This window comes from Ostrea edulis, chromosome 9 (genome assembly GCF_947568905.1).
Source record: "Ostrea edulis chromosome 9, xbOstEdul1.1, whole genome shotgun sequence".
NCBI lineage: Eukaryota > Metazoa > Mollusca > Bivalvia > Ostreida > Ostreidae > Ostrea > Ostrea edulis.
The window spans coordinates 25,690,529-25,708,076 of record NC_079172.1 but is presented as its reverse complement, the minus strand read 5'-3'; the positions used below and the strand labels follow the sequence as shown (position 1 = coordinate 25,708,076).

Below are 17,548 nucleotides of genomic sequence, written 5' to 3'. Positions count from 1 at the left end.
TCACCCCAAAAGAGGGCATGGACCTTCATTTGAACAAACTTGAATCCCCTTCACCCATGGATGATTTGTACCAAGTTTGATTGAAATTGGACCTGTGGTTCTGGATATGAAAAGTTTACAGACGGACAGACAGACAATAGACAAACGGTAATCAGGAAAGCTCACTTTAGCTTCCAGCTGAGGTGAGCTAAAAACAGATACAATCGATAAGCATGTGTCAAGTTTTTAACAATTTTTTTTATTTTTCATAACCCTTACAAATGTTAACAATAAATTCAACAATGGTAAATCCTGCTCCAAAACTCACAAGAAACTGGTAAAGACCAAAGCAACCACATTTAGATTTGTAGAAAGATGTACACTGCATTTAGAGTGTAGTAACATTCAATAATGGAAAAACATGATAGTGGTTGTATCAACAAGCCATATTATGTCATACGTCGTCCATCTCGGATTTCCTCCTATCTTCCTGAAATTCTGCAAATTATGATCTTTCAAGACCAAAAAAAAACCTCTTGATCAAAAAGTAAGAAGTGTATTCCTTTTCCCACGAGGATGAAGAAATAGTACAGGAAATATTGAGTGCAACAAGAACTTTGACAGACATTTTACCAGAACACAATAGATTATAAAGTTGATAATTGATTGTATCTATTCAAAATGTCTCATGTATGTACACTAAACAAAATACATTTGAATTGACATTTGATTTTTATCATGATACAATGTGGTTCAACTGAAAGAAGCCCCTTTACTGTTGTATAAACACATGCCTCTGAAGGTTTGTGCATAGATCTATATGTAACGGTAACTGAATATTACCTTAAATTCAAGTTTAATTAAAATGGAAAGAAATTGCATACATTCTATGAAGATGATGAGATGAAAGAGAATAAAATTGCTGTGGATTATCCACAGCACCCAGGAATTAGCTGAACATTTTACTGTCTACCCCGATATGTCACGTACTGTAAATGTAATACATTTGGCTGTATATTTTATGTACATGTAGTGCCTTTCGTGAAAGTATCTACCACTAAAACAAGTACATCGATAAGTGTCTTACATATATACATTTATATGTTTTACATTTAGAAAGTGATAAATCCAGTTTATGCTAACTTGTTGAATGATAAATTTCTGTCAAATATCATACTATACACGTTAAATGTAATACATTTACAGTAATATGAAATTATCAAGATTCAATATTTTTTACCTTTATCTGTAGCTGCTTGGATCAGTATTTTTTAAAAAGTACTCTTAGACTATATATAGTGCAAAGTGTGGTCAGACAAGTGATAGAAATTCTATATCACTCTGTAACATAATTCTTAGAAACAACTATAATCTTTGACTATACAAAATTCATTGTAATAGTGTTATGTTTCCTAACTAAGCTAATTAATTTTTCCTGGGAATTCCCGATTCTATAATATCATCGTAATCATCATCCGGCTCAGTAGAGTGTCCCCTCCTCTGTAAAATAATCGAACATCATTCCACAACACTCGATGCATTGAACATTACAGCAAGGCTAAAATAATAGGAACTGAAAAATTCCATTTTTAAACAAAATTTGTTATTTCAAATTTCACTGTGCACGTACAATAAACAAAATTGATAAAATAAAATGTTTACATTTTACACCTTAGAGTATTTTAGGAAATTAAATATATTAAACGTGAAAATATAATATTACATGTAGATGAAAGATACAGTATGTAGATGAATATGCACATAACAATAATCACAACCACAGTAATATTCATCATGACACTTTTATACGATACACATGTATGTAAAACATAACCTTCAAAATATGTTAAATATGCTTTGCATATTCCATATACTGGACAAAAGATTGCATTTCTTAGGAAAAACAGGCAGGCAGTATTACACAGATATGTAAGGTCATGCTGATGTTGATCAATATGCAGTTTGTATAGTCCTGAAGCTGAGTGAAAGGAGATTTTTATCTGAGAGTTCAATCCAATGACTGAATATGTATACTCGGTAGTATATCTAGGATGTCATATCAAGACCACTGTTGTTATATTAGTACTAAGAATTTGAACTAGCGCTGTTCAAAAACTGACATAATTAAGAAACAGCCAACAATCAAACAAACTGTACATACACAAATTAAACAATTTAATATCCACTTACACTAGTCTAGTTCAATACAAGAACTATCCATTTCATACACACAAAATAAAAAGTGTCCATTCTCTCTTCTTTTAAAACTCTGTTGTTTAAACACTTCCAATACCACTTCTGATGTACAGTACACAGTTACATTTATGATGGATTCTTACTAGCACTCAGATTCAAACCTCTTGCATTTTTATTATCATCAAATTAAAAATTTCAATGGCCATACAGTCAGATATTGTATTCATTATTGCACAGGAATAGTAATCAAGATAAAAATCATAATTTTAACCTACAACATGCAAATCACACTTCTTCCAGGTACTCAGCTGGTATCCAGCCCTCCCTACCATCAATCCGCGCATACCACCAGTCGTCCTCTGATGCATCCAGCACCTCCACAACACAGCCCTCCTTAAACCCCAGTTCAGTCTCGCTCTCAGGAATGAATTCTGCACAAGTTCTATATTTCACAGAAGACACAGAGTTACTTCCCTCTTCTGGTGAGGTAAATCCGGAATCACACACAGGGGAAGGGGATCGTGGACCAGACCCACAGGGCTCAATGTATGTGACTGGTGCCCAGCCTTGACTGGTTCCCACCTTTACTAGCCACCATCCATCAGATTTACTATTATCCAAAACCTCTAACTCTACCCCTTCTTCAAAAGAAACTTCACCACTTCCCTCTGCTTGATACTTAGCAATGGATCTATAGGACTGCACAGAAACAGAAGATTTTACAGGTTTTATTCCTTGCTCAGTGTTTTCTATTTTTGCACTACACATATTTTGAACCAAAGGAGATTTCTTTGGGATTGGAGGTTTGGGATCAGTACTTGTGTCTGGTTTTCTGAGGTTAGAAGATAATTTTGAAGCCAGCTCTTTCGCAAAGCCAGGTTTTGTAGGAGACTCGGAGTCACTTTCTGTCCTATTACTATTTTTTGTGTCATCTTTAGGTAACACCGACTTACTAGGTTTTGCAAGAACTGGTGGTTTCGACTTCGGTTTGCACGACTCCTTTTTCCAGCCTGGATAGGAGGCCTTTTGAAGTTTTGATTTTGTCACATTTGTTACAGAATTCTCTTTTCCCTCAGTCTTTTTTCCATCAGTTTTTGGAGGAAGAATTGGCTTTCTGTCCTCACTAGGTGGCTTCTCTGGAATCATAGGTTTAGAAGGAAAGGATTTCTTTGGTTTTTCTACAGCACTATAATGTTGTGATGTGGTCATTTCTACATTAGACTGTCTTCTAAGCCTTGCTTGTAAAACATTTGCCAGTTCTGAGTTTTCTTCTTGCATGCTCAGTCGTTTTGGAGCAAACTCATTCTTATCACTTGGTTTCATTTGAGTAACTGGTTTATTAAACTTATGGGGAAAAACCGGCTTTGCTGTTTTTGAATCTGTCTTGTTTGAAAAGTCTGGATTTGATTTTGTTTGGGATACTGGCAGCTGGGAAATCTGTACCCCAGATTTTTTAGGAAATGTGTTAAAAACTGCATTATCTGCATTTCCATTTTCATCTGCTGTGTTACTCCGAGATTCAAACTTTGCCTTCAGGATTTCAGCTAAATTATTTCCACCATCACTATGAATTCTCTCCCTTGGCACTTTTGGAGAGAGAGCTTTAGGTGAGATTTTTCCGCTACTATCTGGTTTTATAGGTAATTTTGGAGGAAGAATTGGCTTTTTGTCAGAATCACAACTTGAACTAGATGATTTTGCCTCCAGATCAGGTTTTGAAACCTCCTCTGGTGCCTTGGATGTCAATTTCTTTTGTAATGCTGCAGTCAATGAGGATCGGTCCACTGGGGGTGGTCCGGGGCTCCTCTCCCTATTGGCTACCATAGCAACTGGAGGAGGAGGTGGCTTAGAAGTAGGTCGTTTTACAGCTGCTTTATGATTCCTCCTCGCCCTCCATTCATCATGAGTAGGTTGAATTGAACTACGATTCTCTTTGACCATTTCTGGTTGAGGGTTTTGGGGCTGTTCAGAAAATACAAATTTAGGTTTCTCTCCCTCCCCACTAATATTGACCGGAACTTCATATTTAACTTCTTCATATTCATTATCACGATTTGTTTTGGGCTCAGGATGTTCATATTCTTCTTCTTCATCACTATCATTTGCCACCTCAGAATAATTTGCATCATAGCTTACATTGGAGAGGGGATTATCCTGAGAAAGGAAGAGAGATAGCTGATAGGAGAGAGGTTATACATGTATTCATTCTCACACAGGGTTTTCCGTGTACATCTTGAGAGTAATTCAAAACACAGACAATTTGAAAAGAACAATAACAAGCAGAAACATGTTTGTTGTTTCATTTCTATTACTGAAAACCCTGTGTGATTTTCATGCAAAATAAATATAATAATAAGTAATCAGATTATGTTATGTCAGATGGCTATTACTTTTGAGAATCTGAAATTTACACTGATAGAAAAAAACTCAGATATTATTAAAAGTTTTATCATAATTAAGACTGAGATTACTGTTAAAGTAAATATAAATACATATGTACATCATATAAATGTATTTTAATTTTCATACTTTTCAAATGCTTTGTTAATAAAAGAAATTATATGACATAAAAGAACGTGCCAAGATATATTTGAATAGTCTATAAAAAATTCTTACAAGAAATTATACATAATTTATTATAATTATTCACAGAGAGAAAATCTGCATCATACACACCCCCCTCCCAGTTAGACTTTAAAATTCCTGTCTCTCACGAGGAATTAAGGTACATCTATGTTTTAATTGTATCTTGATGGTTATGTAAATTTTTGGAGATAAAATGATGCAGAGTTTCCGGTATACAGAGCAGTCCTATCTGAGTGTTTGGGTACCTCCGGTATCTCTTCCATCTCGCGGGTCTCTATGTAAGTGGAGGGGGCCCATCCCTCATTGTCACCTATCCTTACAAACCACCATCCATCCACAGTCTTCTCTTTTACCTGTCAACAAAAAAATCTTTGTGAATAAAGAGCATCTTTATCTAAAAATGCATATATATCAAGAAACATTTCATTTCGTTTGTTGTTTTTTTTAATCAATGCAAACATTTTTTTTTTTTTGGTTGGTTTTGTTTCCAAATAGTACTACTGAAACAATTTTTTCAAAATAATATTTTTTAAATGAACATCTCACCTCAACATTTTCACCTTTAGAAAAGCTGATTCCATCTCCGACTGTGTCCTCAAAGTCAGCAATAGTTATATACTGGGACTTCTTTGGTTTCGGAGGTTTTATATTCATATTAATCTACAAAATACCCATCAAATTCATGTGCTTAATCATGTACTTCATTTTCCTCAGCACAATCTATTCTCCATTTGATATACAAGCACCTACATTTTTTATCGAATTCTGCCTAGGAGGTGGCCTAATGGACCCTCCCCTCTCCAAGGAGCGTGACTTCTTAGTCAGGTACGGTTTAGTGGGGCGGGGCGGAGGGTCAGGTTCATCATCCCAGGAATCCTCTCCATCATCCTGCATCAGATCACTGATGTCTTGTAGCCCACCCACAATCTGAACACCAGAGGCCCGGGCTACCCTCTCCATGTGGGCTTGCTCCGCTTTCATCATGTAGGTTGCAGGTGCCCATCCTTCTTTGCCGTTTTGTCTGCAATTATATAAATATACATTCACTGATATAACATCACAAAATGGCAGTCCATAAATATGTACAATTATCTGTGTCTGGTTTATCCCAAGTCCACTGCTTTAGAGCTGATCACTTCACACAAAACAAACTATTCAGAATTTTCTTCCTGTTCAAAAACATAATGTTGAAGGTAGTTACACCACTGCATTTTGCACTAAAGGAAATGTATTATACTTTTAAAAACTATTAACTTGGACAATTTAAACCTGAATTTACAGAACTGATCAGATGATAGTATACTGCAGTGCTACAAATGTTGGCCATCAGAATGCAATGTACATACGGGGGGGGGGGGGGGGGGGGGGGGGGGGATCTAAGAGTTTGTGAGCTATGTCTATAGCTACACAACCACGTTAAGTTCAGAATAAATTTTGGGACACATATATGTATAGTCAAAAACATGTGCTAGATGTAGCATGAGTTATATAATAATTTGTATTACATTTGTGACTTCACAATGTAAAAATGATGTCAATTTGTAGATGACTGTGATAAAAATGGATGATGCAATCATACTTGAGCAGAAAAACGATTTTAAAGTTTACGTAAAAAAAATATGGAAAATCCTTTACAGGTTATGATCATTGTTTTCTGCAAAAGAAATCATATTATTCTTAATCAAATGTTTTGGGCATGGGCAGATCAATGGTAAAAATGCACAAATGCTGGAGGGGCCAACTTTGAAAAAGAAACTCAGAAACCCTTTTTGATTTGTATTACGTATGCTATTCAAATATGGTTCTTGAAGTTTTTGATCACCTCACATAATTAAATTATCATTATTGCTATTAACTACTGTACATGAATCATGTTGTCTTGGGACTAGAACTTACCGAATCCACCACCAGCCATCCAGGTTTTTCTCGACAACCTTGACCACAGTGCCCTTCTCCAGGGCCATCTCGTCAGAATTGGAGGGAGAGTAGTCATCAGTGCATATGTACTGTTCCTCTGTTGGAAGAAAATTGTCAGTCACTACAGCATGAACTCTTGTGAAATGACAACTCTGCTCATTGTAGGGGACAAATACTGACTCGAAAGTTATAGCCAACTCTTAGATTCAATTTCAAAATATGATTATACATCATGCCCTCCACTTTCTATCTATATCAGATTTCCCTAGCGCATTATTCCTCCTTACTACAGTGAAATAAAAAGCCTTTCATGCTGGGTTAAAGTTGACTCTGGTAAATGTGTTACATAAATTCAAAAATAAATACTTATTGCATGTGAATATATGTAACAGTGCTTATTTCAGTGCATTAAAAATTTAGTGCAATAGTAGGCAATAAATTCTTTGGCATGATCATAAATTCAAGAGTTGTCTCTGCTGTGCTATAGTAATGATTACTATTATATAGATTTTGTGTTATTCAGATATGTACGATCATCAGAGAATATTACTATGTGAGCAGATATAAATGCATTGATATTAAAGATATGTCTGGTTTGCAAAGATAAATTTGCAAGAAATTGGGAGTTATTTCTTGCACACAAATTTAAAAAAAATTATGTTTAATATATAGTATCCTAATCCAAATTTCATCCATCCTGACATCAACTGTTAAAATTTACTGAAATACAGTCAGGATTCATTTCTGCACACCCTTAATTAAATATAGACAACTGATAGTCGAATTAGTCTCATCAGAATGTTGTACAATGAACCCGTAATTAAATATAGACAACTGATAGTCGAATTAGTCTCATCAGAATGTTGTACAATGAACCCGTAATTAAAATAGACAACTGATAGTCGAATTAGTCTCATCAGAATGTTGTACAATGAAACCGTAATTAGATATAGACAACTGATAGTCAAATTAGTCTCATCAGAATGTTGTACAATGAACCCGTAATTAAAATAGACAACTGATAGTCGAATTAGTCTCATCAGAATGTTGTACAATGAACCCGTAATTAGATATAGACAACTGATAGTCGAATTAGTCTCATCAGAATGTTGTACAATGAACCCGTAATTAAAATAGACAACTGATAGTCGAATTAGTCTCATTAGAATGTTGTACAATGAACCCGTAATTAGATATAGACAACTGATAGTCGAATTAGTCTCATCAGAATGTTGTACAATGAACCCGTAATTAGATATAGACAACTGATAGTCGAATTAGTCTCATTAGAATGTTGTACAATGAACCCGTAATTAAATATAGACAACTGATAGTCGAATTAGTTTCATCAGAATGTTGTACAATGAACCCGTAATCAAATATAGACAACTGATAGTCGAATTAGTCTCATCAGAATGTTGTACAATGAACCCGTAATTAGATATAGACAACTGATAGTCGAATTAGTCTCATCAGAATGTTGTACAATGAACCCGTAATTAGATATAGACAACTGATCGTCGAATTAGTCTCATTAGAATGTTGTACAATGAACCCGTAATAAAATATAGACAACTGACAGTTGAATAAGTCTCATCAGAATGTTGTACAATGAACCCGTAATTAGATATAGACAACTGATCGTCGAATTAGTCTCATTAGAATGTTGTACAATGAACCCGTAATAAAATATAGACAACTGACAGTTAAATAAGTCTCATCAGAATGTTGTACAATGAACCCGTAATTAGATATAGACAACTGACAGTTGAATAAGTCTCATCAGAATGTTGCACAATGAACCCGTAATTAGATATAGACAACTGATAGTCGAATTAGTCTCATCAGAATGTTGCACAATGAACCCTGCTGGATCCAAAGCTCTGTGTTACCTATTTAAACATTACATTGCAGTAACAGACTAAATGAATACATATTTCATTTAGTTATCTTATACAAATTTATTCCAGGCACTATCTAAGGTAAACTGATGAATATTTTTTGGTACAAAGCATTTCATGTCCAGAAATGTTATAAATGCAACTTGGTGCTTCCATGGAATGTGCTAAATTGTAGCTATTTACTTGGTGTTTCCATGGAATGTGCTAAATTGTAGCTATTTACTTGGTATTTCCATGGAATGTGCTAAATTGTAACTATTTACTAGGTATTTCCATGGAATGTGCTAAATTGTAACTATTTACTTGGTGTTTCCATGGAATGTGCTAAATTGTAGCTATTTACTTGGTATTTCCATGGAATGTGCTAAATTGTAACTATTTATTTGATGTTTCCATGGAATGTGCTAAATTAAATTGTAACTCTTTACTTGGGTGTTTCCATGGAATGTGCTAAATTGTAACTATTTACTTGATGTTTCCATGGAATGTGCTAAATTGTAGTTATTTACTTGGTATTTCCATGGAATGTGCTAAATTGTAACTATTTACTTGGTATTTCCATGGAATGTGCTAAATTGTAGTTATTTACCAAAATATAACTTGATATACAAATAGCAGAGTGATACTGTTGGTGTTAAATCATAATTCTGCCAATTTATACTTGACTTACATTATTGCACTAAATTTTGAATGCACTAAACTAAAAACACACACAGCTTTGCATTTCATCTAAACAGTGATTACTATATATAAACTACCAGCATATCCATACATATCAATCCTTTCATTATGTACAAATTCAAATAAAATTATAATATGTAATTAAAATAAAATTGAAATAAAATATTATGGTAATAAATGTCCACTAGTCGAGTGCTTCAGAAACACCCATTCATTGTTCACTTTCGTAATACCTTTAGTACACAATTTTTAAGTTGAGTTACAACGGGTGTGTTAATTGTTTAATTCCTGCTTGTCATGCAATTAGTTAAACCAATATAAGCAGAGATGAAAAGAACCATAAAGAAGGAGTGTGTTATTGAAAAGCCTGTCACCTTCCCCTGGCCTTGCCCGTTCGCTCAGTTCCTCCCGGATACCATCCGCCCGTTTGAGGTAAGTACTGGGTACCCATCCTTGTTGGTCCTGAACATGGACAAACCACCATCCTGAAAATTCACCACAACCAGTCTACAGAGCCTGCTGACAAGTTCTGTTTCATTTGCAATACCAAACCAGTTTCTCAGGGATTTTTGTTTAGTGTATTACTAACTAGTCTCTCAGGAATTTTTATTTAGTGTATTACAAACCTGTCTCTCAGGAATTTACATTAATTTAAGCAGGATTATGTTTGGAAGGAGGGGAGGGGGGATTACTATATCCAAATTGTAGAAAAGCCGATACTCACAAATTTAGGTTATTCAAACAGTTTGCAAAGGAAATTATTTCCTTTGTTTAATATGTAAATTTACTTCATCCCAATTCATGGATATAATTGTGCTGTACTGTATATTATCCAGACGGTAGAAGCTTATAGGAACAACTCTCATTACCTTTATCAATTACATGTATAGTGATTTTCTTATCTCAGACGTGAGTTCATAATAAACAAAAGTCTTCTAGAATAAATGTCATTCATTTAGTAACAGTTTATGCGGGAAAAACAATTGACAAATGTGAGAGAGACACATGGAAGAATAGTATAGATACACTTATCATTTTATACCAGTGTCGTAAAAGTCATATGGTAGTTTCTTTTTCCGGTGGTCCATAAATCATCTTTGTCAGCAAACTACCATAGTTTTGCAAAAAACCTCAACACATGCACAAAAGTTTTTAGATAAAAATATTTATACACTACCATGAGTATGACACTGTCTGTTTGAGTCATTCTCGTACAAAAAGACACCCACATCTAATTCAGTGTCATTTTCATTCAGAACAACAATTTGTCTATCAAAGACGTCATTTTCTGGTACTGAAACATTGTAAACGAAAATGTCCAAGAAAAAATACCAAAATCTTTAAAGTGCTAAAAAAATCATGCATTTTAGCTTGCATACAAATGGACAGTGGCATTCACCTTAAATATCATTAGAATAGAAATGCAGAATATCAGGAAAAAAATTTCAAAAAGAAAAAAGATCTAAACTTGTGTACAAAGCGAAATTCATGAAAATTGAAATGTAAACAATCTCGGAATGTTCATGGTCGTTGTGTGAAACCCATGAGATTAGATCATACCTCAAACCTGGTTTGAGGTATGACTTGATCATGTAGGTTTCACACAATGGTTCATGGTTTATAACTCTATAAATGTTTAACTCATATATGTGGTGTATATATCACCCATTGGATAAACTATAGTTTTATCCAACACCAGTTGGATTAAACTACCTCAAGTTGTTACAAGAAAATCAAGACCTAGCCTTGCTTTAAGTTAGATTAGTGACATAGTATACATGTGGAGAGAAAATATCCAAAATTAATTTGTATGACATAAATAAAATATCTATAAATAGTACGATTTTATATTTACTGTATCCAAGTCATTGAAATAATGTACATATTTGCTTGGTAAAAGCCTCACTAATACATTGTATATACATTTCAACTTGTTAGATAAAGCTAAAAATAAAATTACATCTATATAAATCAGGATACCTTTACTGAACCTATATTGCATGTATATTCAAACTTTATAACAGTATTATAAAATATTGTAAAAGCAAAATTCATTTTTGTTTCTACTGTACGTGTGTCCTACTTAAAGATTTTCTTAATTTTCCACTCTTCTTTCCTATCATTACAACATTAGTTTCTACAGTCATGTCTAAGGTCTAAAAACAATTATGTGTTAATTTTGAACAGTTCATTTCAAACTTCCAAAAACCTGGTGCTTACACACAAGGAGAATGTTTGCAGGTGAAGGTCTACTCTACTGGCATACAGTGGTACTGCACTTTCAGCTGCAGCACAGTCTAAGACATACAACATATCACCTACCACTCTCCGTTTTCTCGATGACCTCGACCTCTGTGCCGGCCTTGAGATTCAGGTCCCATTTGTCCTCCTTTGTGTAATCTGCAATGGCTCTGTACTGTTCCCCAAGCCTGGGCTCCGAAATCTTACTGGCTGTATCAAAGCTGGCTTTCTTTTTCCTTCTGTAAAACACATTTCCTGAAGAACTAGTACACAGCAGGTGCTTATTAGTATGATAAATAATTTTCTCTCTGTTTTAATTCGTAAAGATAGTGCCAGCTTGTAGAAATTTATTTAAGAAATGAACAGCACTTTTGAGCTGTTCATGGTCAGTATGAATGGATTTGGAGCAAATTCTGTGAATCGCACTAGCGTGTGTGTGTGTGTGTGTGTAAAGGTGTGTGTGTGTGTGTAGATGTGGGTGTGTGTGTAAATGTGGGTGTGTGTAGATGTGGGTGTGTGTGTAAATGTGGGTGTGTGTGTGTGTAATTTAAAAGAATAAAATAAAAAATTATCACATAATATTCTGCTAGTAATTTCGCCTTACAGCTCTTCAGACAGTTTGTCTTAAACATTGTTTCAGTTACTAGCAGGAAGTAATAGGTTGATTAATAGGTGATAATTTTGGATTTTTCTCTTTTAAATCATTTAACAACTGTGCTGATTTCTTCATTTTTTTTCCCCATTAATCATATATATGTATGATATATCTTACATGTATATATACAATGTATCATTTAGAAAAGTGACAGTTAATTTAATGAATTATACAATAGTAGAAATAAAGCTAGCACTCATTTATGGCAATACTCCCTTCCTCCCCCTCTCTCTCTCTCTCCCTCTCTCTCTCCCCCCTCTCTCTCTCTCTCCCTCTCTCTCTCTCTCTGTATATATAAATGTGGTATTAGTCGGTACAAGTGTAAGGTAAGGAGGTAAGGTTGGTCAACTTAAAAACAAAAGATCCCATTTTCTTAAGTTCATACAATTACATTATTTCCTGATCGCCTCTACACACAGTCTGCCAATCACCTTCATTGACACGGAATGACTATTAAATGTATTACGTTGATGTTCTTAATGCTGCATACCTATCCCACGTAAACAACTAACGTCAGATGTACTGCTGCCCCTGTCAAACCTCACGTCCCATTGGTGTTTAATGCATATATTCATGACGTTTTCCTCAGTACAAAAAAAAAGGTTTACTACCGATACATAATGTATTCATGGTATAAATAGGTACAAACATTAACAATAGGGACTCGATATGGGGCTCTGTCTATTAATCTCATCAAAATGTATACTCATAAAATATACGATATTCATGAACAACAAATGACTCATGAATAAGAAAAACATGAATGAAACTGGGCATTTCAGTCAACTTATTATTATAGTTAATAAAATATGTATATATTTATAAATGTCATCAAATAAAATTCATACTTTCAAGACAATTCATTTTGAAAGATGCTGTACTTGCATTGGTATTTGTAGTACATATTACATTGATTTGGCAAAGATTGGCATCACTTTAAAAAGTTTTATCATCTTAATTCTGCTTCTACCCAACATCAAATTAAACTTATAAGACTCTGATACGAACATATTAGCAGATGATCAACCGACTGCAGTGTATTTAAAACTAACTGTTCTCTTCCATCAAATACCGAGGAGATAAGATGATGGCTCATGCACAATACCTGCACAAGGTACACGAATAAGTCCAGACAAACTCCATCAGCATATTGAAAAGAGATGGTGTGTCCTCTGCTTCTAGTACCGGGGGCTCCCTGCTCACGTTTGACATGATAATATAATCCGAGTCGGAATTCTCGGACAAAGATTCTACATCATCCAGATTAGCCATTATATTCCAATCCCGCAATTTATAATTAAACAGAGGCTATCCCTTTCACCACGCAATATGCACTAATTTCATAATCTCGTCATCTGAGGAATGCAGGTTAATGCTTTCTTTTCTAATTCAAACATCAACATAGTTCACAATATAGAATCTAAGGCCAATTGGTCACAATTTTTCAACTCCATTTTCTAAATTTTGAAAGTTATTAATTCACTTTCAAATAAAATACTAATTATCAAGTCAGAAGAAAAATCCCAGTTAATTGCACTCTCCAATGTAAATCCATTCACCTCTGACACCTGTAATGTTAATTAAGGAAGGAGCTTCACATCCAGTCGATCCTGCTCAGGTGTTCAATAATCTGTCTTCCTGAATGACAGGTAGATCTACCCCAGGGCCCCATCATCCAATACATTAGCAGACTGTTGTGTATAGTTATGTAAGACAGAGTGTCATTTCGTGAAACTTTAGAGAGGGTGTGATAATTGGTGTAATTATATAAAGATTAAAACAATTTAAGCAATGAAAATTCCAAATATACACTTTTACTTTAAATTTCTTAAACATTAGCATTTTAATTTCAAACATGTACATCGCAGTCAATGCAATTTATTTTAAAATGACTTAAATAAGTTTTTGACAGTTTTACTATATACTTATATACATACTGACTTTTATTTGTCCATTTCTGTTTGTGTCTTTTAAATATCATCTAGCTAATTCGGATCTGTCCTCACTTTGTAAACATTGACTAGCTTGTACTGATGCACTTTGGTCTTATCTATCCTTTTCTTGGCTTAAAAGATCAGATTTGAGCTTGTTTAGAACTTCAATTTATCTATACACTTTAATAATTAAATTATTTCACTCCAATTCATGTGCATGATTGTAAACCTGTGTGATAGATAAATTCATAAACCATGATCACAATATTGAATCCTTATTAACAAATCAACTTTTATTCTCACATAATGTTATATAATCTCATTTTCCATCGTGTCCCGTGTAATATATATTATTACATATTACCACATTTAACTGCACTCAGTGAGGGGTCGTGTCATTGTATTGTAAAGATGGATAACAATCCGTCCGCTGTAAACACAAGTACCTATACAGACCTAAACAAATAGAAAGTTTATCGCTGTTTAGTTTCCTCGCCTTTGTAAACAAGGGCATCGGAAAGGGATCGCTCTCCATACACATAGCTATGAACGTAATGTTCTGCCTGTTTCTAAAGTTTCTGGTAACTCTATGTACTGAATATTCTGGATTTCTAGTCCCTGTAAACTAAGAACAAAATGTCAAATCCTGACTGACGGTTTGAAGCCATCTTGAACCTGAATTGTTTTTATATACCGATCCAAATAAACATTAAAGGTATATCTAAATCATTTCAGAATAATTGTTAAATAATATAATGGCAATTACTGTTCTCTCATTATTTGTCAGTACCCATACTTATTGTCAAAAACAGGATTTCTATGTATGTTTCATACTTAGAGAGTTAATGATTATAACAAGTTATCAACACAGAATATAAATTTTAATTATCAAATATGAGAGAGAGAGAGAATCTAATTTCAGTCCATTTAGACAGCGAGCTGAAAATCTTTAAAAATATACATTCACTAAAACTAGCAGCTTTAAGGGCTAGCTAGCTCTTACATTTTCTTCCTGAATAAGGAAGCATATGATAATGATATAATTCAAGGAAACACAGTATTAATATATTCAATGTACAGTATCAATATCACTTAAGGTAGTACTCTACATCGTCATAATGGCTGACTTCCTTTAAAAACATGGATGAAAAAATCGATATCAGCAATATTTGTCTTTTCCTTTTCCATTTAAATACCTAGCCGAGTAGCTCAGTAGGTTTGAATACTGACTGCTGAAATGTAGGTCGCAGGTTCGAGTCCAGCAGGGGTTTTAAAATTTTTTCAGATTACCTTCTACTAAAACTGTCTTTTTTGACAAAATAAAGTAAATTTGAAAATTTTCAACTTCAAAATATTGTTGTACATATATATCCTCCACTTTTCATCTACATCAAATTTCTCTGGTGTAGCATACCTCCTTAAAAACAGAATCACTGAAAACAAATTCTATCAGAACTAATGCAGAATTCTAATTTCCTTCTAGCATTTTGTGTATTTATCAGAATTCTTCAATTTCCTCGTAATATATTGTACAACTCATCATGTACAAACCACAAAACCACAATGTCATGTTCAAATTTAATTTAACATGTTAACTAGCTAATACGGGATCTTAAAATTAGCAAGCACGAGTTCATTACATTATTCACAGCACACGTTAAAGCTTACAGTCAAACTAAAACTTCATCATTACTACTTAAAAGTAGAAATACACGAAATAATGAAATAATGCAATCAGTACATTGTACTACATTCATGCATCTTCTATATAATCCCATTAAAACAGATGCATGATCAATCAGACTGAGTCTGTATTAAAACACAGCACCACTCGTGACATCACGAAAGTAGGGCTTAAAGTGACATTTTCTATCCAATACTGAAACATCAAAAACTAATAGTACAAACAATTAAAACAGCAAAGGTTCACCCTAAACACTACCAGTACTTTCCGTTTGTTCAGCAGACAATGAAGTGAGCAGGTTTAAGATCACGTTCAGGTTCAGTAACCCGAGCTCTACCACCACAAAAATAACATCCTCTGTTAAGATCAAACACAAACCTACATGTGTATACCTTAATACTGATTTATTCATACAAAAACTCTTCTGATCACTCAGTATCAGTCATTCACACACTTAAGATGCCCATTACGCACACCTACATGTCTTTGTTTCATTGTAACACTCTATTCACATATCTACAGTGTCACCTGATTATATCGCCAGCTTTTGTCCCACTGGGCAGCCTAATTTGGTGTTATATCGAAGGTGGTATAATATAAAGAGTTTAAAAAAAAAAATGGTTGATCTATAAGTAAATTATTCTCCTTTTATTGTCGTCCAAATATGACAAGTTATAAATGGATTCTGGCAGGGTATATGGACTCGCATTCCCTGTCAAAGTTTATATTCTCCCGAGCCATTAGGCAAGGAAGAAGATCAGCTTTGACAGGGAATGTGAGTCCATATACCCTGCCAAGAATCCTTATAATGAATATGTCCTACTGCAGAGTGATCAAAATAATATTTATTTCATGAACCAATTAAGTATATAGATCTATTAAAGCCATTTTGTATCCCATCTATTCTTGGTAGGGTACATGGCCTCATATTCCCAGCGTGTCGTCCAATCAGATGCCTAGATTTTTCACTGCAACAGGGCATAAATATAAATACCCATATTGTGCATAATATTGAATGTGCATAATATTTGAAAATGTGTTATTGTTAGGGGGTATCATCAAAGTAATCAAATTGCAGATTTTATATGACAATTCATACCGTACAATACTCTAATCTTTAATGAAATGTACAAGTTGCTATTTAATCTATCAAAATGACATTAAATTTTGTAAAAGGAACTGCATGGTTGACTGAATTTACCATCCTTAAATACTGATACATTAAATTCATATTCCCAATTCACCATCATTTTTTAAACAATACTAACATATTTGACCAACACAATGATAAAAAAAACTATCACTTAGCAATGTCTGCCAACCAGAAACACTGCTGGTTTGACCAAAACCACAACTAAACAAATTAAAGTCATAGGCTGGTTTACTGTATCAGTTCATACAATATCTAAAAGGTACCCAGGTTAAACAAATTCAACTTAGAGAGGATAAAACACTTCATTACAAACTCTGAAAAAAATACTTTATATGGCCCTTGATACATAATTTAGAAAGTACTTTTCTGCACTTTTTTCATATAAATCTTTATAACCATGCATGCAGGCTGTTTTCTGCATTTTTCTTTTTTACACAAATCATTTACGTTCATTAACTGAATTTATAATCAAAGTTAAGACCTTTTGACAAATATTTTTAAAATTTCTTTCCCTTTTTACACATCAATCTTTTGTAGTTTATTTACTTTTTTGCATTTTAAAATATTGTAAAAGAATAAGAGGATATAGATTTATTTTTTTTGCATTGTACTTTTACTAAG

The 17,548-nt window shown here is 33.8% G+C and overlaps 1 protein-coding gene across 5 annotated transcripts in view; it reads right to left on the bottom strand.

Annotated features, from left to right (window-relative positions):
• Positions 1 to 217: 217 nt before the first annotated feature.
• LOC125657831 (SH3 and PX domain-containing protein 2B-like) overlaps positions 218 to 17,548 on the bottom strand; it is a 30,947-nt gene continuing 13,616 nt past the window's right edge. For 4 of the 5 annotated variants that reach the window (XM_048888638.2, XM_056149950.1, XM_048888641.2 and 1 more), the window contains 7 exons: positions 11,583 to 11,740; positions 9,635 to 9,745; positions 6,658 to 6,775; positions 5,512 to 5,782; positions 5,308 to 5,421; positions 5,007 to 5,114; positions 218 to 4,329 (listed from right to left, as the gene is read on the bottom strand). In XM_048888638.2, coding sequence (XP_048744595.2) covers positions 2,461 to 4,329; positions 5,007 to 5,114; positions 5,308 to 5,421; positions 5,512 to 5,782; positions 6,658 to 6,775; positions 9,635 to 9,745; positions 11,583 to 11,740 — 2,749 coding nt within the window. In that variant the 3' untranslated portion in view covers positions 218 to 2,460. Of the gene's footprint in view, positions 4,330 to 5,006; positions 5,115 to 5,307; positions 5,422 to 5,511; positions 5,783 to 6,657; positions 6,776 to 9,634; positions 9,746 to 11,582; positions 11,741 to 13,261; positions 14,933 to 17,548 lie in introns of those variants that run through there. The other variant, XM_048888639.2, reaches the window with a different exon arrangement.